This window comes from Morus notabilis, unplaced genomic scaffold (assembly GCF_000414095.1).
Source record: "Morus notabilis unplaced genomic scaffold, ASM41409v2 Scaffold304, whole genome shotgun sequence".
NCBI lineage: Eukaryota > Viridiplantae > Streptophyta > Magnoliopsida > Rosales > Moraceae > Morus > Morus notabilis.
The window spans coordinates 57,637-85,246 of NW_010366882.1; the positions used below are offsets into that span (position 1 = coordinate 57,637).

The 27,610-nt window shown below is 34.0% G+C and overlaps 5 protein-coding genes across 5 annotated transcripts; 2 read left to right on the top strand and 3 right to left on the bottom strand.

Moving 5' to 3' along the window:
• The first annotated feature begins 1,380 nt into the window (after nucleotides 1-1,380).
• On the top strand, nucleotides 1,381-2,546 carry LOC21389529 (non-specific lipid-transfer protein 1). Its single transcript, XM_024174284.1, has 2 exons — nucleotides 1,381-1,787; nucleotides 2,332-2,546. The coding sequence occupies exons 1-2, from the start codon at nucleotides 1,444-1,446 to the stop codon at nucleotides 2,339-2,341; spliced, it is 354 nt and encodes a 117-aa protein (XP_024030052.1). The 5' UTR covers nucleotides 1,381-1,443; the 3' UTR covers nucleotides 2,342-2,546.
• A 4,165-nt stretch (nucleotides 2,547-6,711) lies between these two features.
• On the top strand, nucleotides 6,712-7,728 carry LOC112094128 (non-specific lipid-transfer protein 3). Its single transcript, XM_024174282.1, is given in 3 exon segments — nucleotides 6,712-6,941; nucleotides 6,944-7,214; nucleotides 7,478-7,728. Coding segments are annotated over 3 exon segments (357 nt in total). The 5' UTR covers nucleotides 6,712-6,865; the 3' UTR covers nucleotides 7,488-7,728.
• An 876-nt stretch (nucleotides 7,729-8,604) lies between these two features.
• On the bottom strand, nucleotides 8,605-12,699 carry LOC112094122. The gene is made up of 7 exons (XM_024174270.1): nucleotides 12,623-12,699; nucleotides 10,510-11,130; nucleotides 10,161-10,307; nucleotides 9,815-9,946; nucleotides 9,237-9,644; nucleotides 8,837-9,115; nucleotides 8,605-8,747 (listed from the first exon to the last, which is right to left on the bottom strand). The coding sequence occupies exons 1-6, from the start codon at nucleotides 12,677-12,679 to the stop codon at nucleotides 8,837-8,839; spliced, it is 1,644 nt and encodes a 547-aa protein (XP_024030038.1). The 5' UTR covers nucleotides 12,680-12,699; the 3' UTR covers nucleotides 8,605-8,747.
• A 4,058-nt stretch (nucleotides 12,700-16,757) lies between these two features.
• LOC112094123 lies at nucleotides 16,758-17,660 on the bottom strand. The gene is made up of 4 exons (XM_024174271.1): nucleotides 17,597-17,660; nucleotides 17,340-17,486; nucleotides 17,070-17,191; nucleotides 16,758-16,985 (listed from the first exon to the last, which is right to left on the bottom strand). Exons 1-4 carry the CDS (start codon nucleotides 17,658-17,660, stop codon nucleotides 16,758-16,760), a joined length of 561 nt encoding a protein of 186 aa, XP_024030039.1.
• A 607-nt stretch (nucleotides 17,661-18,267) lies between these two features.
• On the bottom strand, nucleotides 18,268-19,280 carry LOC112094124 (L10-interacting MYB domain-containing protein-like). Its single transcript, XM_024174272.1, has 2 exons — nucleotides 18,957-19,280; nucleotides 18,268-18,864 (listed from the first exon to the last, which is right to left on the bottom strand). The coding sequence occupies exons 1-2, from the start codon at nucleotides 19,278-19,280 to the stop codon at nucleotides 18,268-18,270; spliced, it is 921 nt and encodes a 306-aa protein (XP_024030040.1).
• Between the last annotated feature and the right edge of the window lie 8,330 nt (nucleotides 19,281-27,610).

Consider the following 27,610-nt stretch of genomic DNA (forward strand, 5'->3'; position numbering starts at 1 on the left):
CACATTGAACCAAGCAGATGTTTAGCTATGAGTCAGAGATCTAATAGTCGCTTTAAGCAATTTGCTTATAGGCATGTGGACATGATGGCTCGAGAAAGGTCCTATATATGGGTTGAAGGAAGTTAGTGCCTCGGAGTAGGATTGAGGCGTTGACGGAGACATATAGGACGAGAAAATATGTCATTTAGACAGTCATTTGCATGATCGCTTGAAATGATCTTTTAAGCTATTTCTTTCTCTTTTTTTCTTTTTTTTTTATAAGCGTAATATATACTTGTACAAAAGAAAAAGAAAAAAAGAACTTTTTTGTTTTGGCCACGTGGTAATTCCATTTGCAAACTGAAGGAAATGGCCAAAATTTTATAGCTTGCAAGTTATGAACATACATGTTACTTTTTAATATTCAAACGATGTGAAATGAGTGAAGTCTAGAAAGAAAATATTAAATATATACTTGTTTAATGTGATCTTGAGATACTTTTTGTTGTGCAAATGTAAATAAAAAGTTCATCAATTTAGCCTAAGCTATCGCATTGAGTTTATTGTAGTCTTTAATGGAATTCCAAGAGGTAAGTACAAAATTCTTCCCGTCGGACTATATTTTTCGAAGGGACGACATTAGAACCACTCAATATATAAACACAACTTTTAAAAATCGTATGATGGAACCAAACTTATGTCTCTCATGTCGCGAGTAAGATATATTTGTACGACTATAGTTTTATTTTCTATAATCATGATAGGTAACATGTTTTTTTACGCTCATCTAACACGTGAATTGGTATCAAAACTCTCTAATTATTCATGAGACGTTCTAGTTTTACGGGTTCAAGTTAAAAACATACCATGAAAAAGGAAAACCTAAAAAGGAATTTATAATAAAATGTGCAGATATAGTTATTGAAAAAAAAAAAAAAAAAAAGTAAAGGCACCTCAAAGGAAAGTTGTAAGTCTCAGCTAATACATAACTTTAGGAACTTACATTAACTTAACAAAGTAACTTAGTACGTAGTGTTCAGAGGAAAAAAAAAAAAAGACGCATAGTACGTAGTGCTTATTGCTCTTTATATTTCTTTTTCCTATGGGTTCCATGAGTAGTTAGGACATAAACGTCTTCTTAAGAGCCATCAAATTTCTCAACCGCTAACATCACAGAGTGCTAAAAGCAGGACTAGAAAGGAATTAAAATCATTCAATTCACCATAACCACCAATAATTACACACCATCCCTTCTCCAAAAGGCCACACGTAGCTAGCTACACTCAAACCTCAAATTTTTTGGACTTCAAAAAAATAAAATTAAAAAAAATTAAAAAAAAACCCTCAATTTTTCCTATATAAAGCACCAATCCCTAGTGTATTTTACCACTCACTCAAACTTATAATCAACAGTATACTAACACAAAATATAGTGAAATATTCACAAGTACTTTTGTCGTGAAAATGGCAAGCTTTTTGGCTCTCAAGCTCACGTGCATGGCGTTGGTGTGCATGATGGTTGGTGCACCGTTAGCCCACGCCATCTCATGTGGCCAAGTGGCGACTTACATGGCGCCATGCATAACTTACCTAAGAACCGGCGGCACAATTCCGTCGGGGTGCTGCAATGGACTCAGGGGCCTAAACACGTCGGCAGCCACCACGACAGACCGCCAGACCGTCTGTCGATGCTTGATTAGTGCTGCTAATAATTTGCCAGGACTTAACCCTTATCTTGCCTCTGGCCTCCCGGCTGCTTGTGGACTTTCTCTTCCTTACAAGTTTAGCACCTCAACCAACTGCAACAGGTACGTATCTAGCTATTGCTTGCTTCATACGTTTACTAATTGTAACAGCAGTGACACATCTTAAGCTTAATTATAAAGACTAAATCATCATGTTTATTACTATATATCACGTGATAATGCTAGCTACGACACTACTATGCGAACAATTTTTGACGAGTACAAGGTAAAAATTATGTCATTAATTATTGAAAACTTGCAGCTAATTTGTCTGTTCGAGCGTGTATATATGTGGAAGACTTCAACAATATATATATATATATATATACACATATATACGAGTAACCATTAATACCATTATATATATGTGTGTGTGTATATATATATATATATATATATATATATTTTAGGAGCGGCGAATGGTTTTCATTATTGGTTTGTTTCTTATTCATAATATAAGCTTTCTAGTTAGTTTGGCTGGTTGTGCATCTTTATGGATTAATTAATGTATGGATTTGATCCTTTCCTCGACTGTATATTTTTATAGTATTGTTTCACGCATATATAGTAATTATACTTTTCTAAATCTTGCAATACTTAATTGCAGCATCAAGTGAAGTTGGACGAGCTAGTAATCTTCTGCGACAGATGATAGTATGGTGCGAGAATAAAGTGGGTGTTGAATCCACATAATTAGCTTATCTCTCATGTATTATAATAAATAAATAAATAAAAAAGAAGCTTATCTCTCAGGTGATGTACTACTGCTTTAGTCGTGGGTTTGTTTGAATGTTAGCACTTTTCAAAGTACTACTTTGTTAATCTTGGATAGATAAGTTAATGCACTATTAACTTTCCATATAAAATAGCATTCTCCTTCATTAAATTAATTGTGGGAATTTGATTTTATTTTTGTCATGTAAAGAAAGGATAACTGATAGCAAAAAAGCTTCACATATTTGACTTGGTTGACATCCGCTGAGAAACTCATCTGATAATAAACTATCCCCCTTTAACTTATTATTAAAAATAAAAAATAAAACAAAACAAGAAAATAAAAAAGACCAACATGAAACAACCTACATAGAAAGCAAATGAAAAACAACATCTGAAATGAAAAAGGATCTATTCCCTTTTTCTTTTTTTTTTTTTTTTAAAGTATGAGACCTTGTAATAAATACAAGAAAAAACCTTTTTAGCGACGATAATTAATCAAAATTAATGGACTGTTTACGTCTTTCAAAATTCATGCTCATGAATCTTCTTGTTTCTATTTTGGAAAAAAAAAAAAAAAAAAAAGTTTGGGTAAACAACTAAACTACTTGCGGAAAAGAGAGGACTGGAGAAATGAGACCCTTGTTAGTAATGCCGGCATATTTTACTGTCTTGTAGTTTTTTTTTTTTTTTTATTTTGTTAGTTACTTTTGTAGCTTGTGTTTTATGTTTAATCAAAAAATATAACATCTGCTCTTAATCTTATCAAATGTTTATATACATCATATAATATTTGTTAGACAAATTCTTACCTTTTACCAGTTAAAGCACTCAATATTAAAATAAAGAAAAGAAATAAAAGAAGTAAGAAAACTACATAAAGAAAGAAAACTCAAATATCAGTTTCAATCATAGTACAGAGAACCATTTCCCTCAAATAAGGTCGCGGAAGGGATTTTTGCAGTTCAACTTAGAAGAAGCTCAGATTTATCAAAACTATAATTGCTACACAGGAAATAGACCCTCCACAATACCAGATGCATCCATTGGCATATATATTGCGCATATTACCCAAGTAATAAAAAAAAAATCTAGTAGGAGGAGGATCTTCGGATGAGAAATCTGGGACAGAGAAGATGAAAGAGAGAGGGAGGTTGAGGATGAGGCAGGGGGCATCAGTCGCTGTGGTGTACGGTGAGGAGGTGAGTGTTTTCTTTAAGTTATTAGTTGTTTGGTTTTTTTATTCAAAATTTTTGGGCCCGTTTAGTTTATTTATTCTAGTTTTTAATTTGAATTAAAATTTAATTTTATGTGAGAATATTTTATTGTAATAAAAAATTAAATGTGATTATTTTTAAAAAAATTTTATTATAATAAAACTTAAATCAGTAAAATGAGAAATGAACGGAGCTTAATTTTAAGGGTATTTGAGCATTTTTGAAGTTAAAGCCCAGTGTTGACTGAGAAAATACATGAACTTTTATGCGTTTGTCTATTATCTGTTGGTATATATAATATATATCTGATGACATTAAAAACTAAAAATATACCGCATAAACTTAAAATATGGGATTAAAAAGATGAATAATACTGAAATGCTAGAATGTTACTATCTTGTTGTGTACCTCTTGTTTAGGAATGTCACATAATCTTGTAAGTTGTAAACGGAGAGTAACATTTGAAAAATTACTCTCTTGTAAAGCAACGTTCTTTTTCTTTTTTTTTTCTTTTTTTTTTAATCTAGTATTCTCGTACATTCTCGTTTAATGCATCGACTCATTTTGGCCAACCAATATACATAGAAGCAGTGCGACTTTACATTCTAATTTGATGATTTATAATGTGGAATCTAACTAATACATCGATCACACTATAATGTGGGATCCTTGTTTTTTTCTTCTTTGATCATACATAATGTGGAATCTAACTAAATTACATTTTTTTTATGGACCTACTTTGAGTTTTGTTTGTTATAACAATGTGCCTGTTTATTTTCATTTTTGAAAACGTTTTTCACGTTTTTCGAAGATAAAAAATTAAAACTGACATAAAAACCATGTTTGGTGCAGTTTATCAAAATTGAAAACAAAAACGTTTTTGTCCTTTTCCCAAAATCTGAAAACGACTTAAGATCATTTTCTCTGTTTTCGTTTTTGTTTCCTTCTTCTCCCATTTGCATCTTCCGATTCAACCCTCTCATGAGCCTCCGCCAGCGACCATCCCCACCGTCGCATCCGGGCCCGGTAGCGGTGGCGGGAGACCCGGAGTCGGAGCTGTACAACATAATCCCGGTGCACAACCTGCTCACGGACCACCCGTCGTTGCAGTTCCCGGAGGTTCGAGCTGCGACGCGGCGCTGCGAGCCGTCGAGAACCTCCATCAGCCGCCGTTCGTGCAATGGCTCCCTCACATGGACCTCATCGATTGGCTCTTCGGCTTCAAAAACGATAGTGTTCGAAACCAGAGGGAGCACCTCGTCCTCCACCTCACGAACGCCCAGATGCGCCTCACGCCACCGCCAAACAACATCGATACACTCGACGCCGGCGTCCTCCGCCACTTCCGTAAGAAGTAGTTGAAGAACTACACCGATTGGTGCTACTATTTGGGGAAGAAGTCCAACATTTGGATCTCTGACCGCCGCGAGGCGTCGTCGGACCAGCGCCGTGAGCTGCTCTACGTCTCGCTTTATCTCCTGATTTGGGGTGAGTATGCTAATCTCCGATTTGTTCCAGAGTGTATTTGCTATATATTTCATAATATGGCCATGGAATTGAACAAGATTTTGGAAGATTACATTGATGAGAACACGGGTGGATTGTGGTGCTGAGGAGTGTTGTTGCCGCAGGGTGGATTGTGGTTTTTAGGGTGTTCTATGCGAGGATTTGGACACAGAGGAATAATAATAGGAGGTGGTTGGCCGAGGCGAATCGGAGGGTGGAGACTTTTCTTCAGGTGGCATTGGCTTTTGTTCTCCCGGATATTATTATTTAAAATACTATTATATGTTTTTAAAAATTAAACCACTAAACGCAGTTTTAGTTTTTTTTTTTAAACTGAAAACAATCTCAGAATAAAACTACCAAACACATTTTCAGAAATGATTTTAAAATGGAAATGAAATGTTTTCATTTTCATTTTCATATAGAAAACAAAATTATTTTGAAACGAATTCCAAACGCACCCAATATTTTAAAAAAAAAAAAAAAAAAAGCTTAGAAAAATGTATGGCTGAAATGTTGAAATTAAGCTATTCTGGAGAAGTAATTACCATTACACGCTCATTTGCTCATTATGTTAGTTTGACAAGTAAGGACAAGTCAGTCATTTTATTTTACTTTTGATTATGTTTTTTCACAAAAATTTAAATTAAAAAAGTTCCCATTTATGACTCACAAAATTGTACTTAAACGCGTAAATTAAACAAGCCAAGAGTGACAGTTTTGTTTCTAGACAATCCCTCTCCTCTACTTTGGTTATATGGGTAATGGGATTAAGATAACAGACCCATGCGTTATTTTATAGTAGAAAATAGACCAATATGAAAAGTTTAAGAAAGTATATAGGTCAATTTTTAGTTATAGAAATTAATAAACCATAATTTGTGAAATTATGGTTTATAACCAGATAAATTATGGACAAACTTGTCAAGTTATGGTTCATAGCCAGACAAATTATGGATAAAAATTAAAAATTATGGACAATAACTTGTCAAGTTATGGTTCATAACCAGACAAGTTATGGACGAAAACAGTAATTTAACCTATTTATTAACTTATGTAAACTATTGATCTATTAATTTTAATTCATCTCAAGTCTTAACCTATTTCCCTCTTTTTCCCTTCATTTATATTCTCGACATATACCAAACTATTCATTCTTTCATTTTCACTTATCAATGCCTCGAAGGTAAGTGTGTCAAATATATATAATACATATATCTGTGTGTGTATAAAGACACCACCTTTTCCTGCTAACACAACACAAATGGTAATATTGTTGACAATTTTTTATTGAAAAAGACTAGATACATATAACTAGTGATGACCATAATAACTAGCTTCGGGAGAATTCGTGAGCTCCATATTTCAGAAATGAAATACATATTTATTTTGTAGAGTAAATTATTGTACCATACGGTATCAGAAAAATGTCTGAAGACCAACCTTTTTTTAATTCTGTAGTACCATGTCTCCCCTCAAGTGCAAGCATTTAACCTGCCCAACCACAATTCATACAAGTAATAAACCAAACCCAACTACCAATATTAATTATTGGAACCCCACCACAACATACTAGAATTGATACAGACTAGCACTTTGTATAGATTTAGTCCACTAAAACTACCTTCTTTCTCTATATAAACATCCCAGAATTGAACCCCTTGGACTCTCAACCAGCTCCGAACAAACATACTAAGAACCATAATGGCCACCTCAAGACTCCTTAAGTTGGCCTGTCTAGTTGTAGCCACATTGCTCGTATTAGGCGCGCCCAAGGGCACCAAAGCTGCGGTCAGGTGGTAAGATACCTAATGCCGTGCGTCTCCTACGTGGTAAATGGCGGAACTGTGCCAGCGGCATGCTGCAGCGGGATCAGGACGCTCTACAGCTTAGCAAAGACCACCGACGACCGCCAGGGAGTCTGCACGTGCTTGAAAGACGCCATCAGCGGGTTCTCTTACAACGGCAATAATGTAGGCCTTGCAGCCAGGCTGCCTAGCAAGTGTGGCCTCAATCTTCCTTACAAGATCAGCCCCTCTACTGACTGCAAAACGTATATATATAACTCTTATCCACGTCCTTCACTAATTTTATAGTTTGTGCTTCTGATTTTTTTTTTTTTTTATCTATAGTACTCTACGTATATAATCAACTTATAATACTTGGTGTAGCATTTTAATTCTAAATTCTAATGGTACATAAACTGAAAGTACTAGTGGTCTAATTACGTTTATAACATTCATTTAAAAAAAAGGACAATTTTTTTTATTTTATGATCCTCTTTTTTTTTTTTTCTTTATCTACATTGTTTCGCAGGGTCAAGTGAAATCGATGAAAATAGTGGATCATCTACATAAAGGATATGTAGTCGTTTTCAGAATAAATCGGTGTTTTCTTTCACCGAAATTGTCACTGATGGTACCGTACTATGGTAGTGGACCTGACAAATTATGATCAGTTATATTAATGTGTCGTTTGTGATGAAGTTAATGGAACTACGTTGTAACAGCTAGTACTCTCTTTAAAAGTTCTAAATCTTAAGTTAATGGTATGATTTTTTTTTTTTTTTCTCTTTTCCTTTTCCTTTTTGAGAGTGATGTTTAATCCACTAAACTTTTACCACTGGCTCTCATCGAACATTAAGAAAGGCAATAGATCCGAAATTAAAAAAGATGAAAAAATGAAGGTGCTAATGCCAAATGGAGCGACAAAGATCTATAGGCTATCAATATCAAGAGTCTTATCGAAAATTTCTCTGTATTCTCCTGAAGAAGAAGAAGAAGCAATGCAATTAGGCCTACCTGGAAAGATTAAGCGTGGCAACATCACTGGTCGTTTTTTGAATAAAGGGTAGCCTGCAACGGATGTGTAAAAATCAACAAATTCAGTAAATTATTTTAGAAAAAAACCAAAAATACCACTCTACTCAAAAATAAACAATTGTCATTTAATTAATAAAAAGAACAAAAAAAACTATGATAACACCCAATTATTTAGAATGACATAAATAATAGGTTTGTACAAAACCGTGGCAAACCATGTATGTTTCTCGATAAGAACTTATGATTTAGAACTAATGAAAAGTGTAGTATCACTGAGGTGAAGAGTAAACTCACTTGCAATCAACTGAGGTCAGATAGATCGAGACTAATTCATATCAGCAATATTGAAAAATAATCATTTGATACGCATGATATAAACGGTCAACAAGAGTACAATGGCAATTTCTACTCTATTTACACACAGCTTGATTTGTTTCTGCACATGTCCATTCCTGACGTTACAAACCTAGAATGACCATAGGATTAATGATAAACAAAGCATGACATTGCTTGTAAGCAAAATAGCATTCTTTACCTTACGCATTTAAAACATACAAAAAGAGCCATTTGTTAAATGTCTCTTCAAAAATTATCTATATATATATATATATAGAAGCCTCATCAGATTAATGGTGTCGGCGTTTTATGTCGTCCTTCAACTCACAAGGTTTGTCCTCCTAATAAAAGAGGGAAGCAGGACGTTCTTGACTGCCTAATGAGTTCGATTAAAATTTATCCACTGAAGCATTGACAGTTCCCAGCACCTGGAAACATTCAAAGAGAAATCATATTGGCATGGAAAAAGTATAACACAGAAGTGAAGTATGAGATACATAATATTACTTTCTTTTACCTAATCTTGTGTTGGATGTGATTCTTCATTGACATTAATATCCTCACCCAAGAAAATTTTCTCTAGTCGAACCGCAAAATCATTTGATGACGAGCTTAAACGGAGGTTTTCTCTTCTCAAGTCATCTATTTCTCTCCTCAACTGTGCATTCTTCTCTTCTAAGTGAGAACGTGACAACAGCTGGTTTCTTAACAATCCGTTTTCCCCTCTAAGCTTGTCTACCTCCCTCTCCAATTCCATGACTTTCTCTTCTGGTCTCTGAACTCTGGTTCTCAAATCCTCCAATCAGATAGAAATATTTCTCAATCAAAGGAATGATAGGATATTGAAAAATTAATTTAAAAAAAACAAACAAACAAACAAAAAAATAAAAAGAACAGATACAAGGATACTATCTTACATCCTCAGTAACAATGATTGTGCTACCACGTTCTGATGGGGCTACTAGATTTGGCCGCTCTTGTATCTTTGACATGCAACATGGCGTAGACGGGCATTCTATTGTGTCTGTTATGACTTCAGGAACATTCTGTGTCAGAGTATCCAAATTTGCCAGTCGATTGTTTTGTCCTTCATTGATTGAGCTTGTTTCAGACTCGGTTTCCACTTCAATAACTTGTTTATCCATCATATTAAGTCTAGTTTCAAAGTTAATGCTCTCTGTTATGACAGGAACCTTCTGTGTCTGATTATCCAAATTTCCTTGTCGATCATTTGGTACTTCATTGGTAGAACTTGTTTCCAAGTGAGTTTCCACTTCAATTACTTGTTTGTCCATCATCTTCAGACTCCTTCCAAAGTTAATTCCCTGTCAAATACACAATTACGTTCCCTAAAAATTGTATAAAACACGCAAACAAAAGGAATATTTTGTGTCAACTTTGAAATAAATACGTTAAGTACACTCAAATTCCCTATCAAGTTGTCAATAGGAGTGTAGTGCCATAAAATGGAAGACAACAGTACGAAGCAACTCACTGTAATAACTGGCAAGTCCACAGAAGAGTTTTCTGCTTCAGAATTCTCCTCCAAGTTATTCTGTACCTCCAATAATTCTTTAATTATATCAATTTCTGACTCCAAGGAAGTTGATTGAAGCTCCCAGGTCACCTGATACGATGCGCTTTTAGTTTTACATACAAAGAAAGCTCCACAACCAGGGATAGATTCAGACAGATTTTTTGTTTCTCTCTTCAACCCTTAAAACTAAGCATAGTGCAGAGGGTATAGCTTTTGAAAAGTAGTTCAAGTTACAGCTATATTGTAGCACGGTAAACAAGAACATAAAAGTTAAAGAAAAGACAAGTAGATAAGTGCTCATTACCTGATTATCCACTAGATCCTTAAATTTTGCACCTAGCTGTTGTCTATTGTGGGAGTTAGATTTATCCCAATGGCAGATACGAGGAAATGCTTCACAACTATCTAACAATGGAGGCCGAGCTACATCAATATGCTCAAAAGACCATATCTGCCAAGTAATCGAAACAAACGCTCAGAATTGCATAACAGGTCAGAAGCTTAAAACTAAAGATTCATATAAAGGATGGGTTGCGCAAAACTGAAATGCGATAGTTTATGTCTGCTAAAAATTTCGACATCATGTTTATAAATTCCTAATAAATAATGCCAATATATAAGATATATTATATATCGAACAAAAAGGAACTCACTTGGAGAAATGCAAGACAACTTCCAACATATTGTACAGTCATCTCTTTTCTCCTATCTAACCACATCAAAACATCTTCAAGAACAGCCGCACCCCAGGCAAACTCACAGATACCATCTGTATCTTTCATAAAATAAAGAAAGCAGGAATCCACTTTTCCGTTTGCATTTGGGAAAAGAAAAGTGCCAAATGCATACAGCAAAAACGTTCTTACAAAGTCATCGTTGCAAATCTCACCCAAAGAGTTTAGTCTACTCTTTAGAGATGCAACTGTGATTTTTCGATTCCACGTTTCCGCACCATATTCCCTTTCCAGATGTATAAATGGCCGGTCACCATCAAGTATGACAGGAGCACCAACAACGCGCAAACCCAAAATTAAGGCAACATCCATCACATTTATCCGTATTTCACCAGGGGGAAGTATAAAGGCATGTTTAACAGTGCTCCATCTCCTCATCAACTCAGCTAGTAAATTTTTGTTGAGTGTCTGGTTGGGCATCCGCAGCAGATTCCCGAAACCCGTTTTTTCTATTGCAGTCCTTTGATCATCTGTTAGCCTCTCCACTTGCTTAAGAAATGACGGGAAAGAAAACCGAGTACTAAAACTCTCATTCTCAGTCTGCACAAGCATATTTGAAACCCAGTTTAAAAATTGCTTTCATCACGCATTTAACTCGATATTCTTTCTGAAATGGCCTAAATTGCATGATGAATACGTTCAAAAGCTCTAAAGATAAAGAATTGCAATTAAGAATAGGAAATGAAACTCATTAAACTATATCAAATGTTGCAACTTGCAAGAAAAAAGAACTCCAATTTCCTTTTAATTATTATCAGGCGTATTAGGGAGGAGGATAAGAACTGCATCACCCACTATCGTACAAAACCATAAGGATTGTCCATTTGGTTTTTTTGTTTGAAAAGAAAAAAATAAAATACCCAAAACATCATGAAAACTACTACAATTTCAAATTAGGTTATACAACAAGAATAAAAGAAATGAAGAATAAACATCCAAGCCCCAACTCAAGATCAAGTAATAACTCGGCAGAAATTGTAGTATATAGCAGATTTTCTAAACTTAGATAGTAAATAACATAGGATCCGAATAGCATGTTCTTAAAAATTTGAACTTGTTTTTTCCATTTTACCCTTATTTTTAATCAGGGTTAAAAAGGAAACCAAAAAATTCCCCCAAATTGGGAAAACCTAGATCCCAAAATCTCTCTCTCTTCCCTCTTTCTCTCAAAACGTTCTCCCTCTTCCCTCTCCCTCTCTTTCTCGGCTCTCTCTCTCGCAGGCGTCTGCAACCTGCATTCCTGATCTTCGCACCGCACCGTGCTGCTGTCAGCCATCATCATTTCTGCTATAAATTTTTATTACCCTCTATAATTATGCTATTTGCTTCATTCCCCCACAAATTGGATAAAACAATGACAACCCACAAAGGAGGGAAAAAAAATCACCGAACTTACCGTTAACTTTAAGAATGTATGAATTTAAATTTTTATCTCTTATTTTTTAATTAATACCCTTTTACTTTAAAAAAATAATATCATTTTGATTAATATAGTTCTTTGACTAATGGTGAAGAATAAAAAATTAAAACTCATGTTCTCTAAGGATATTTCTCTCCAATCCCCCCCCCCCCCCCCAAAAAAAAAAAAAAAGCATTGCAATATGCAACTCACAAAATGAAGAATCAAGAAATCTACCCAATTAACTTAGGCCTGGTTCTTTTCATTGGTTTGAATTACAATTAAGTTTTTATTATAGTAATTTCTCTCACATAAATTCACTTTTAAACTCAAGTTGAAAACTCAAATCAACAAAACAAACATTTGTAATCTGCATTTCCAGCAGGAAAAAAAAAAAAAAAAAAAAAAAAACCTTGTTGTCCGAACTTTCCTCAAGTTTCAGAATTTCAATGACAAACCAAGCAAAAGCAGCATTTTGTTGGGCGCATTAACTACAATTGGCAAAAGCAAAATTAGCCAAAATCTGTATTCCGCAACAAAGCAAATAGAGCATAACAGCCTAACAGTTGAGTTAAGAGTTGTGCATTTTTCGTTTTGCAGAAACAACGAAGGATTGCAAAAGAGTACACGTACCAAATCGAGAGAATCCGAAACTTCTAGAGAGGATAATCGAGCCGATCTTCTCCTCATTGAGAAACTCTTGCGTTGCCTTTGAGATTCGGATACAGAGAGAAAGAGAGCAAACGCAGAAGTTGTGCAGACTTCAAACAAAAATTTCAGTCGTTTTGTTGCTAAGCTGAAGCTTGCTGGAGAAGCCGTTAAGTCCGAGTTAAAAAGGCAATCTTGCCCTTCCTCAACTTAAATCCAGATAAGGGACAACCCGTAATTGTTTCGAATTTATTTTGGCCAGACAAAAATACCCTGCATTCGAAGCAATTTACCGCCAAAAGTAGAGATGAAAGAATGGGCTGGCCCGGTCCGGCCCGTTCTCCTTAGGTCCACGCGGGCTGTGAGCCGGGCCAGCCCGTATAAGAATTACTTCAGCTCAGCCCACACTATGAGTCAGGTTGGGCTTTGCCGTAAGTCAGAATGGGTCCTGCCATGGCCTTGAAGGGGTTGGCCTATCTTGGCCCATCTTAATCCATCATAGGTTTAAATGGGTCAGCCCATCTAAACATGTAATTTTTAATTTTTTAATTTTTATTTTTTATTTTTGAATTTTTAAACAAGTTAATAAATATAAAAATTTGAATAATTAATGGAAATATGAAAAAAGATATTTTATTTACGATTGCCTCATTAAATAAAAACATTTTTAAGAAAAATCCAGTGGGACAAAACCTTAGTAAGAAAAAAAGAGTACAATCAGGATAAATTATACATAAGATATTTACAAAATTATTTAAAAAAAAGAAAAAAAAACGTGAATATATTATGAGCCTAAATGGACTGGGCTGAGCTGGCCCATTATGGGTCTAGACGGGCTGGGCTAGGCTGGCCCATTATGGGCCTAGGTAGGCCAGCCCAGCCCAAGCCCGACCTAACCCATGATTTTTCATGAGCCGTGCCGGATCGGTCCATGGACTGATATATGTTAGCCTAACTCAGCCTACTAATATTTATAGGTTGGGTTGTACCTTAAACAGTGACGGACCGTGCTAGCCCGGCCAGTCATTGTGTCGATGGGCTTGGGCCAGCCCACGGGCCCCGGCCCATTGTTGCATCTCTAGCCAAAAGTTACTAACCCGTTTTGTTTTTTTCTTTTTTTTTTTTTTTTCACCCTCCACCAGGCCTTTTCTTCTTCAGACTTCTCACTTCGGGAGAGGAATTGTATTTCATACGGATTTGCACTTTGTATGAGTTTAAGTTGAGCACTTGAGTTAGAAAATTAACTTATGTGTTTTTCGTAGAAAAAATTCAAATTAAAATTTTTGTAAAAGAAAATATTTTAATAAGAAGTTTGAGTTGTTATTGGATTAAAAAAAGTTTATAGACATGTTTTTTAGTTGAAGTGAATAACGATCAAATTACAAATAGGCAAGTTTTATTGTAAAAAGCGAGATAAAATTTAAAAAAATATCTCCTCAATTTTAAGAAAGGGAAAATTTCATTTTAGTATTTCTGTTATATTAAATTATGAGTTTAATACTATCTGTGATTAATAATTTCTCACGGATGCGTGACGTTTTAAAAAACTTTGTTCTTTTTTGAGACGTGAAAGGTCATTTACACCCTCTCCAAAGTCCAAACTGAGCGGCAAAATACTGATTTACCGCTCGATTTGCACTCCAATCTGGCGCCATGGCATTTTCACTTTGCCATTTTCAAGTACTGTTCACTCAGCTCAATTGTGTGTGTGTGTGTGTGTTTTTTTTTTTTTTTTGCTTTTGTTAATTACAGTAGAAGCCTGTTTGCATTTTTTTTTTTTTCTAACTTTTACTCCAATTTCAAAACATGATCAAAATTTCTTCTTTTTTGCTACTAAAAAATAAAAAATAAAAAATAAAAAACTTCCTTTTGATATTCCAGTTTTTTAATTTTTTAAATGATTTTAGTTTAATTTAAATATTTGTGAAAATGAATTAAATGCATATTTAATTACAAAAATTAAATGACAATTAAATTAATAAACTTACAATAATGTGTTCTATGTATAGTCAGTTAAATAAATTAATTGTTAGTAATTACTATAGTGAGTAAAAAATATATAAAAAAGGATTATAAAAAAAGAATACACCGAGAATATTCTTTTTAGGGTAATGTTTTAGAGCAAATGGGTTGAAGATGAACTTTTTCAGTGGCGTGAAATTATTTCTTTTTAAAGATAGATTAATTCTAAAATGGAGTAATGGGTTGGTGATGGCCTTTTACCCTTATATTATACTTGATTTCTCATTTTATCAATTTATTAAAAATATTTAAAAAAAGCATGAAATAGAAAAAATAAATAAATAAAGAACTAAGACCACCAGATCTACCATAAACAAAACTAAACAAAAATATATCTATCAAAATCAAAACCAATTTCACATAACAAAACCAAATAGATCGACCAACAAGGCATCAAAATCAAGCAGATTAAAAATACCAAGAACTAATAGGGGGTATTTTTTTCTCTGAAAAAACCTCAATCACTTCATTAGATCATTCAAAAAAGCTGGTTCCACAAGTGGGGGAGACATCACTGTTCAAACATATCCAATAACATGATGCGCAAGTGCCCATACGCCAAGCTCATGTACTGGCGTCTTACCTTTCTTTGAACCCAACTAAAAGAAACAGAGACAAAAGATAACAGATCCAACGGTCTATAAAAACGGGCCAAGCAAACCACTGAGGCGGAGGGGAAGCAGAGGTCATGGCATTAATTGAGGGTATTCGAATTTCTTTTTCCGAACAAATCAGACCAAACTAACACCAAGGGCTCGTACATTTTACCATTCGAGTTTAGAATTTGAATTTTATTATAGTAAAAAACTCTCAAAAATAGTACATTTAAATTTTTTACTACAGTAAAAAGATCTCACATAAAGGCTTAGTTTGGTAATGCTGTAGATTTTAAAAAAAGTATTTTTAGCTGTGCTGTAAGAAAAAACAGCTGTTCCAAAAAGCAGTTGAGTATTTGGTAAATTGTAATTATAGTAGCTGTGCTGGTTCCAAAATCAGTAAATAGCGTTTGGTAAATTTTAAGGTGGAATTACTGTGGGTATGTAAAATGATCAAAATAGACATGATATGAAATTTAAATATATATAATTATTTATGGTATTTAAAAATACTTGTTTAACTTTAAAAACACATAATATTTTGATTTTGAATTTTTTAACAATAAATTTATGATAATTAATTCTCTTTTTTTTTAGTCTAATTATTACATCGGAATTCTTAGTGTTTCCTTTCCGTGGTATTATTTCTCCCTCCCTCAAATTTTTTTTATACACGTACTTGTATGAGATGATGAATCAATTTCTTTAGAGGAAACTTTGAAGATTGCAAATTTTACTCAAATGATAACACTTGTTTCATTGGATTGCTTAGTTAAATGTATCATGTAAGTTTTGATTAATTTGAACTTAAGGAGTTTACTTCTGATGGCAGAATTTGCTCACATGCTCACGGCTATGAGTCCCTATTTGCATCTTTTATCTTAAAAGTTTGTCCATGTACTTTTTTGTTATCCTTATTGTTTGATAAAACTGGTTATGGTCAAAATATGGCATCGTCAGGCACAATGATTTTAGTAAGCAGCAGAGTTTTCTTGCAACTTTGATCCCTGAAAGTTGGATACCTTTGTTCACATGTAATACCTTTGTTCATATATATATTATAAGAAACAGGAAAGTTACCTTTGCTAATTTTTTTAAAACGCCATTGTTGATTAACTCTGGCCATTCCCAGATACATCTTCTCCTTATATCACCTTGTTTGCTGAATAACAGAACATAAAGTATATACCTACAAACTTTACAGTAACAGGAGTAACAAAACCCGATACTGAAACAAAACGATCTTCTGTTGATAATGCTAACAAAGTAGAGGGTACATGTTATAGAAATACAAAGAACCAAATACAAAATACAATCCCTCACACACACACACACACACTTAAATACAAACATATATATCCACACACACGTAAATGCAAATATATATCCATACACACACCCCACGTATATACCTACAAATACAAACTTAAGTCCTACAAATACACACGTATATACCTACAAACTTAACTCAAATGAAAAGATTTAAGTCGTATTCATTAAGCTTACTGCAATTTGATCTCGTACTTCATCCATTTCCAATGATAGTAAAGCTTCATCTCTTCTACATTACTGTCATCTGGTTGATTCTCTTCATAAACGAAATCATCTAGATTATTCTCGACCCTTTGAAAATGTAGATCACGCTTACGATGCTTCCTAATGTAGTTATGGAGCGCCATTGTAGCAATAACTATTTTCACTTGCTTTGCAAACGCATAATTTGGCATGTCCTTCAAAATTTTTCATTTTTTCTTCCAGACACCAAATGTGCGTTCAATGACACTTTGAAGAGAAGAATGTGCTTGGTTAAATACCTCTTTATAGCCAGTTGGTCGACGACCCATTCGAAATTGTTCTAAATGGTATCGTTCTCCTCTATAAGGTCCAAGAAATCCTTTTAATTGTGGATAACCCGCGTCAACTAAATAGTATTTACCTATTGAGATACAAACACAAAGACTTAGTAATTAATAAAACAGAGTTCTTATGAATATAGAAGAGGTTTTAACCTTCTGGTGGTTTTGGAAACTTCAAACTTGTACGGCGTAGTGCTACTAAGAATATTCTTGTATCATGAGCACTACCTTCCCAACCTGCATATGCATATGTAAATTTCATATTGAAATCACAGGCAGCCATCCCATTTTGGGTTGGCACCCGCTTTCTACCAATAAATGGGACTTGATCTTCTGGTCGTATTATAGCTGGAACGTGTACGTCATCTATTGCACCTATACAGTTCTAAAAAGAAGAAAGTTCTATGTTTAAAATGAATACTTGAAATAAGGAAGGAAACATATTATGAACTAAGAGAATCCCTTAAAATGAGGCATATATCTACAATCCACTAATATCTCTTGAGGCACTCCACTAAACTCTGGATCATCAAGCTTTATAACATCCATACTCATACGACAGACAATGTCTAGAACATACTCAAAATATCTACTAATTGTTTCACCAGAGTGTTAAAATCGTTCTTGTGTTGAACGATTTCCCGCACCCTGACCTAAAATGAACAAAAACATTCCGACTATTTCAAACGTGGATATATTTCTTGATCCCTGTAATCCGTAATTACATTGCAAATCATTACGTAGGGACATAAATACATCCTTATCCATTCTAAACATTATATAACTTCTAATTTCATGTCCGCCTAATAATTCCATTACCCACATGTTTCCAGTTTGAGTAGAGTTCATACAAGGATTTTTGTGAATATACTTATTATAATATTGTTTAATGATGTGTGCAGTAACACAAACAAGTTGTAAACTTAGCTGGGTAATATTATCAGACATCCCAGCTAATAATGAAGAAACCTGCATGTAAACAATGTTCAAATGAAATAATAGAAAATATCAATGTCTGATGGATAAAAATAGAGTACAATATTCAATATAATGTATTCGAAAGCATGGAAAAACAACATTATGGTACATAATTAATGAAAGCCGCACTAAAATATTACTCATAGTAAAGGAAGACTTAAGGGACACTCAATGGAATTTAAGAGGATGATCCTAGGCCGTGCTCAAACTTAAACCAGTTGAGCTGCAACTCAGGTCGTTTCAAAGCAAAAAATGACTCTCTTTTAATCGTGTCTGCGCACAAGTGGACAGCAAAAAAATACAACTCGCTCCCACTCTCTAATCCAGGTAGAGATTCAAGGACTTCAACAAGTCGTGTCATGCTATAATCTGGTCCTTTACTTTGTGCAATGGATGATCCGGTACTAATAGTCTCCACTACGGTGACAAGGCGCTCAATTTGTTGAGACAATTTGGCCGCACCGCCAACTTTATCCTTGCCTTTCCCTCTTTTGAATTTCTTTTGTCCTTCTTCTAGCTCGATTGGACGCTTCTTCTTAGGGTCCTGTGGCCTCTCTCTTCCAATAGGTGCATCTGACGATCCACTACTCTCAAGTTGTTCAAGTGGGGATATCATTTCATTTGCTATTTTATCATCCTCACATGGCATCTGTCCAGATGCGGGTGTCCAAGCATACACCCCTGTGGCCACAGTATTAGTAAACATCCTATTCAACTTATCCTCAAACTCTGGTTCAATTCCCCGCGTGCGAAACTTCGCTGCGTTAGGATGAATCTGTAAAAATACTTTAATAAATTAAACCTGCCACACACTAAATGTACACACTATCAATAATGTGCAACTTCATTCGTATATTGTTTGTATACCTGCAATTTATTATGCCACCATTCCTCAGATGCATCAATAGTGTTCTTTTTATTGTTCCAACCTAAACCAGTTTCCTTCCCAACAAGTTCCTTCCAAAGTTTCCAATCATTCTTCAAAGCATCCCACTTATTCTTCAATTGTGTTCTTTTATACACTCGTTTGGTTGCTTCGTTAAATTTTCGAATTACATTTTCCCATCCAACTTTGTCAAGATGTGTCCCAGGTCGGTGTCCACCTTCAACCTCTTTGATACACAAATCACAAAAAAGCTGTATTGCCTCGGTATCCCATATCGCTTTACCTTGTGCTGTACTACCCTCCATTTGAACAAATGATGACTGAAAGTGCTACCACCATTATAAACCCAACGCATATTTATAGATAATAAAAATAACTAAAGCAGCTTAAGGCTTTTTTAAGCAAATGATAATGAACAAATAGCTAACCAATATTTAACCACAAGAGTGTCAACCTCCATTCTTGCTAGTATTGCAATTGAATGGTAAAAACGAATAGAACGGTAAAAATGGCAAATGATCAAACAGTTTAAGCTGTAAATAAATAAGATAGATAAATCTAGATATCGTCCCTCGAGAAAGGGTGTTATCAAATACCAATATTATAACTATATTATTTAGAAAGTCACAATGTTCAGAATTGCAATAAGTAACAATGACAAAAATTAATTGCTAATAACACAATTGAATAAACTTAGTAAAATCAATGGTGAAGGTTCTAGAGCTTGGATTTCTTCAATTGGTTTCCAATGATTAATTGACAATGAACCGGCTTGGCATGCATGAATCAAACGAATCACAGTTTATTGCCTATATAACTCTATATAACTCTATGTAACTCTGTGATTATATCTCTAATTTCAATGACGATCTGTGTTTATATCTCTATATAACTCAAACCCCAAGTTTATTGTCTTAATGGTCAGATATCATATTTCACTTTTCAGTTCTTCATACAATATCTCAAACATATAAATAATGGCCATTCATTCACAAGAATCAGATCTAAGACAACAAATTGATATGCTGAAAATCAATCACACATTCATTCAATAATCAATCAAGAAATCCCAATTGAATCCATCCAAACCCTAGACAAGAGAACTAATTCCACATACTACTAATAAAGATCATGTCTAAATCATGAATAATAAATAAAATAGAAAAACAAAAACTAGGTTTTCAAATTCCAAGAAGAAGGATGAAAAATTGGTCATGTTCTTCTCTCTTACGGTTTTTTTTTTCTTAATGTCTTTCATTTTTTTGTTTAATTTCATTAACATCAGTTGCATTTCAAATGGTTGGGCATAGGTTCTCGGAGAACTGCAAAAAAGTTTCCATTTCACCAAACATGGAATAATTCTGATCTTATTACAGAACTGTCATGTCGTACGGGCAACTCTAGTTTTGTCGTACGGGGAGAATGAGCAAATATGGTATATATAGACTATATGCTATAATCCGGGAGGATTTTCAAGTTCTTTTTTGTTATTGATTCTTGTTTTTGTCAGAAAAACTTTGGGTCAATTTTGTTGAGGCAGACCTCAAAGTTTTGATCTTTCTCGTTTCTATTTGCCCTTTTTTAAGTGGCAAACTCAGTTTGTACTTGAGCACTTTAGCTACTATATATATATATATATATATATATTGATATTCATACTAACGGAGCCTATGCCCAGATGAACCAAAACACCAGAAACAGTTCATATACATTACAGTAAAAAAACTGAAAAATTTATCCTATAATCTCAGCTTTTGCACAACCGTTTGTCATCGAGATATATTCAGCAATAAAGATCAACATAAGGAAAAGGGTAATGCAGCGATTAGCAATTTCAAGGAACTCAACAAAACAGATTCGAAGTAATCTGGAAAAAAAAATTTACGAGATCAAATGGCTATCGAAGAACAAAATTTTGTACAAAATCTGGAAACCCAAATCGACATTGGAAACCACCAACACCAAATCGACATTCAAAACCCAAATTTCATCAAGCCGTACCAAATCGACATTAAAAAAAAAGTTCAATCGAGCACTTACAAATGCAGAGATTGCGAGCTCCAACCAGATCCGCCGGTCTCAGCCAGCGACGAACGGAGATTTTGGGGACTCCACCGCCGACAATCGCAGGAGATAAACTGAGAGAGGGCGTCCGAGAGAAAGAAGAAAAATAAACGGAGGAAGAGAGCTTTGGCTAAGAGAGCGAGGTTGAGGCTGAGAGAGGCTGAGGGAGGGTGAGGCGAGAGAGCACGAGAGGAGGCTGAGGCGAGAGAGCACGAGCGGAGGGAGGCGCTGAGAGTTTCAGGGAGGGGCTGAGGATGTGTGCACGAGGACGAGGAAGAGATGGGTTATTTTGGGAATAACCAAAATTTCATTAATGGCTAAGTTTGGATTCCCGTACAATCTGAAATCAGAAGCAGCAAGTGAGCTGCTTCTGATTTCAGATGAAAAATAGCTTCTGACTTCTTTAAAAATCTATTTTTATGTGTTTACCAAACACATTTTTGAGCTTTAGCCGGAAAAAAAAGTGCTTTTGGCTTCCCAGAAGCATTACCAAACGAAGCCAAAGTCACATCTTATTTGAATTAAAAACTCGAATCAGCGAACTAAACGGGCCTCAAGGCCTTGTTTATTTCACATATTCGAGTTTTCAATTCAAATTTTATTACAGTTAAAAGTTTTCGTACAAAATCATATTTAACTTTTTTCTGGCACAGTTAAAACTCTCATATAAAGTCACATCTCAACTCGAATCAGCAAATTAAACGAGGCCTAAGACTCATCTTTTTCCCCTTACATCAAACAAACAGATCACCAAGGTTTGGCTTCAGGTGAAATTTTCCCTTTAAGTAAATCCTATATTTACCCTTAAGTTTTCGATTATCCATACAATATCCCTCAGGTTTTAAAACTATTCTAAACGAAGTAAAATATAACTTTAAGAGATCAAAGTGTTATAAATTCTCATCAATATTTAAACATTAAATATTAATAACTAAGAAACTAAATACAGAGGAAAAAAGGGTAAAATTTTCAATAAAGTAATTTTATGTAAGAAAATCATAATTTAACAGAATAGACTAATCTAACTTCACATGTTATCTCGCATATCCATCGTTGATACATAACTTATGGATTTGGACTAGCCAAATAGGTCATGTAATACACTAAATCTTGCTTCACAGTCATCTAAACACGTTGTCTTTTTTTTTTCTTGATTTTATTTTGTATTAAATTTTAAGTTATCAAAACTTTACATTCAATGACTAAAATACTATTTAAATAGTTATTATTGAGGTTATTTTTAGTATTTTAAAAACTTTGACAAGTTAAAAGGTTTTTTTCGCTCTTTTGAAAAAATAGAGGGATAATCTTAGTTTAAAAATATTTGTGATATTTTTTGGATTATAAAAAATATAGAGGTATACTTTGGATTTAACTAAAATTGAAGTGATACTTTTTGATAAATGTTACAATTTTTTTTAGCAATTTTACTCATAAATCTTACTATCCTCTCCTCTCTTTGTAATGGTTTGGGCGGCCGTGAATTTCGAAACGTTAACCTTTTATAGCATTATATCATTAATTTTTAAACTCATCAAATATATACCTTCAGATAATGTTCAATATACTGTTATAATATTTTTATATGGACTTTCATAATCATAATAATTCACTCTGTAATTAATTAAAATATTTTATGGACAATTGTGTTAATATGAATTAATTAATGCATGTATGTTAAATATTAGTCTATAATGGGATAAAAAATTATTTTATTGACTCACTTGAGGCATATGAACTCACTCTTTCTAAATATTTAGTCAGCTCATTAAGTCAAATTTCCTCTCTATCAATAATTTTGGTTGAGGCCCAACAAGGCCCAATTGCCTATGGTCGCAGCACACAAACTAGAGGGAAGAAAAAGTTTCTCCTGCCGTGTATAGGTATGCCCGTGGGAGCGGAGAGAGGCAGAGAAGAGAAAGAGTTCAAGAATTCTTCAAGCCCCTTTGATTTTTCAGGTCATTCAAGCACCAATTCCGGCCAGTCGTTTTTTGGCAACCATGAACGACCCTGTTCTTATGCCATGTGGAGGAGGTAATCCTAGAACCATATGCTTCAAAATCCATTTGACAATGCATTTTTGGACTTGATTATTGTTTGATCTCATTTATAAGTATTGAGAGCCCATTATTTCTAACAATTGGTATCATAGCCTAACTTGTTAGATTTGAGGCTATAATTTTTTTTTTTGGTTTACGGCACATTCATGCTCCTCCATGGGGTTTTGGTTTTTATGAGTTTTTGAGTGAAATTGATGTTTGAAAACCAAGGAGAATGAAATTTGGAGCAAAATCCATCTAAGAACGTCAAAAATGGACCACCGGAGCTCAGTTTTCCAACGGGTCGGGTCACGGATCCGTTCGGATCTTTTCTACAAAAACTAGAGCTTAAGGAAGCTCCAAACAACATGTTGTTTCATCCTTGCGAAAAACGACATGTCGTCGTATTGGTGAAATGACATGTCGTTTCCTATAAGTCCAAAACGACATGTCATTTTTGGGGACCCAAAAAAACAAGGGACGCGTCAGCGCGCATGTCAATCACGCGTCAGCATCTAGGTGGCGCGCGTGGGACCCATTTTTGTGCCAAATTCTGCCCTATTTTGTGATTTTAAGTCTGTTTTGACCGCCGTTGCGCTCCGTTTTTCATTTCTTACCCAATTAAATGATTTATTTTGGGTTTGGGCCACCATAAAATTATGTTTTTAATATTTTTATATTATTGATTGTATATTTTTATGGGTGGCTAATTCTCACAATTTTTCAAACAAACTTTTTCTTGGGCATTTTGCATGTAATTTGTTTGATGATTGACGCCATAAAATTTTATATTATGTTGTTATTATTATATGGCATATTTAATTGAAAGAATTCGACAATAGTGAATGTTTATGTACTTACATGTCGTGAGTCTAAACATGTTAAATTGTTTGTATATGTTACGGAGCTCTCCCACAAAATTTAACATTTCCTTTTGAAAAAAGGCATTGGGATATACACTCCTTACATGGATGCACATGAGCTACCAGAAAATATTTTTATTTAAATATTTGTTTATTGTAATAATTTTTATATATTTTTTGGGTAGTTTTAATTCTCTCTATTTTGAGACCTAAAATTTTAGCGCATGTTGTTACTCCATATTATATGGTCATATTTTATTTGTTCTCCCACATAATTTGATATTTTGGTAAATAAAATTTAGACATATAATGTGGATGTTTGTTCAAATTTTGGAATGCCCATTTTGTGTTTAATGTTTTAATGTCTAATTATTTGCATAGGCATACATGGTCTCTTTTGTGTTAAAGTGAGAATGAAAATTTTAATTAGAAGCTCATGTGCAATTATAAAGCTTAAGCTATAAGTTTATCCATAATTTATTTATTACTGCTATCATTATTATTTGATATATTATTTTATGTGAGTATCATATTTTTTGATTATACTATCTAAGTGGGAGAAAATTAGAAACATTTTTTGTGGATTAGCATAATCACTAACTCACATACTATTATCAAATAATAAATTATGGGATTATATGGATAAACTTAATTTGTTGATTATGCTCCGAAAGTCCATACGGGTAATAAAATTATCCTATCGATAGTTTTATTGCTTTGTAGGGCGCTTGAATCTTGTTGGCGCTTAAGCTTGTTGTCTTTATCCATGTATTTTGTTTACATATTATTATTTGACATTTTGCATTATATGAGTATCATGTTTTTTATTATGCCGTCCAAGTGGGAGAATATTGTGAATGATTATGTGTGGACTTGTATAATCACTAAACTCATATTATGGTCAAATAATTTATTAGAGTGTTAAGGATAAAGGTATGTATTTACCATATTGTTAAGATCCATACGGGCAATTAAATTATCTTATCGATAATTAATTGTTTGGTAGGATGCTTAGACCGGTAAAGGAAGTTTGTTGGATGTCATGAACTGCATAATCTTTACTACCCTATCGGTGGTGGATTGATGCATTTAGTTGTGATGTTTGATGAATTGTCCTTACCTGCTAAAGAGTTCTATTCTTGCTCAACAGACTCTAGCACACAATGATCATATTGGTTTGGATCATTGGGAAGGCTAAGTAAAGGGCAAATTGCATGATCTTGTTTTACATGCATATTGTTCGTTGCCCATGTTGTTTTCTTTAGCCTTGAGCAATCCTTGCATATTCGCTATCTTGACTTAAATGAGACAAGTTATTACATATGGTATGAATCTGTTAATGATGAAATGGACATAGCCTTGAGAATGGATGTGTTTCCTAGCTCCACTAATGTGTTGAGAAACTCTATGATGAGTGGGAGTATATGGATAACACCGAGGCAGTAACATCTCAATTTTAGGTTGAGACTGACACTAAAATTAGCTTTATGGAGAACGTTATTGATAAATGCATATGTGTAAGGTCAATGAGAGCAGTTTCATGTTTCTATTTTTTATGTCGGTGACAACTTGCTCGAGCCTAATGATTCTGACCTGTTGGTTGAGACGAATAGCATGTCGCCTAGTCACTTTGGTTTGAGAATCTTGAAAAAGCCTCTTATGTTTTAGGCATGTAGATTCTCCGTGACAAGGATAAGTGCATTTTCTGATCGTCTTAGAGAACCTATATTGTTCTTGTTTCGAACAGGTTTAGTATGCATTCTTCCATAATCATAATAATTCACTCTCTAATTAATTAAAGCATCTTATAGATAACTGTGTTAATGTGAATTAATTAATGCATGTATGTTAAATATTAGTCCATAATGGGATAGAAACTTATTTTATTGACTCAGTTGAGGCATATGAACTCACTCTCTCTAAATATTTCATCAGCCCATTGGGCCAAATTTCCTCTCTATCAATAATTTTGATTGAGGCCCAATTACCTAAGGTTGCAGCACAAAATTAGAGGGGAAAATTTTTTTCCCCTGCCGTGTATGTGTGTGCCCGTGGGAGTGGAGAGAGGTAGAGAAGAGAAAGAGTTCAAGAACTTTTCAAGCCCCTTTGATTTTTCAGGTCATTCAAGCACCAATTCCGGCCGGTCTTGAATGTTTTCCGGCAACCATGAACGACCCATTCTTATGCCATGTGGAGGAGCTAATCCTAGAACCATATGCTTCAAAATCCATATGACAATGTATTTTTGGGCTTGATTGTTAGTTGATCTCATTTATGAGTATTGAGAGCCCATTACTTCTAACATATACAAATTCAAATAATGTTCAATATACAAATTCATACTTTTATTATTCAAACTCAATTTTGACATTAAAAAGAAAAAAAAAAACTAAAACACTTTCAATGGAAAAAAATAGAAAATAAATAGAAAGTAGTCTAGAAAAGAAGACAATGAAAACAGAAAAACCCAGTATTGGGAGATTTTTTACCTTTCATATTTTTTGACTATTTTTTATTTTTGTATTCGAGGGTACTTTAGTTATTATAAAGTTAAAATTGAGTATTGACCAAGAGAGTGTATGAATCTGTGTATTAAATAAAGATTACACAGATTCGTGTCATGGTTTGAATCATGGTTCGTGACTCGCTATAGTATTTTCTCTCACAAAAAACATACGTAAACCGAGAATGATTCTGAATCATAATTTTGAATCTATAAACCAAACGTCCACTAAATTCATAAATGTCCCTTGAATTTTGAAACCGGTTTCAAGAAGTAGTTTAACAAGGATTCATTTTATCCCATCAATTATGTACACCAACTCAAAATATCTCCTACATTTCATAAAACTGACAAAATAATGACGCGACACTACTTGAACTTTTATAAATGCCCCCAACCTATTAGTTTTAAGCCAATTTACCTCCTAAATTTTAATTTTTGTGTCAATTTGCTCTCGTCTCCTAATTCTTTTAAAAATCAAGGGGTAAGTTGACACAAAATCAATAGCATGAAGAGTATTTATTAGATAACATAGTTTATTTTGAATCATTTTTCATAATTTAAAGGCCGAAATGAACCATTTTTAAAATTTGGAGATATTGAACAGGATACAAAGTTTAGAGGGTATTTATAAAGTTTATCGTTAAATAAAATATGAAGGGTGTACATTTCATAAGATCAAAAATTAAAGGTGTACTTTTTTATCAATAATAAACTTAAAACACATGGTACCAAACAAACAAGTAACCCATTTTGACATCTTTATAAAAATTTTCCTCTCCAATTTTGTAGTAAAATTGGAAAAATTGTGACTGTTTCCTCTCGATTCTTGGAGAGCAAATCCCTTGAGATTAAACAACAAACCATCAGAGGACTCCAACATCGATTGATTGAGACCAAACTGCAAAGCTACCATCAAGATGTCTCTAATATATCGACTCTTGACTTGAAACTTCGATCGAAAGAGACATCGAACTTGACATGCGATCAATATTGAAAACTCGAGGCCTCACTTCGAGTGAATTGCCAAAAGTCGAACCTGCAAAACGATAGTCATTTCTAATATGAAAATTCTTGAATATTAAAAAACTAAAACCTCCTGTTTGGTTCATCTATTTGAACTAAACAATTTGATTCAAATTGGCCTCAAAGATTTAAATTAGTGT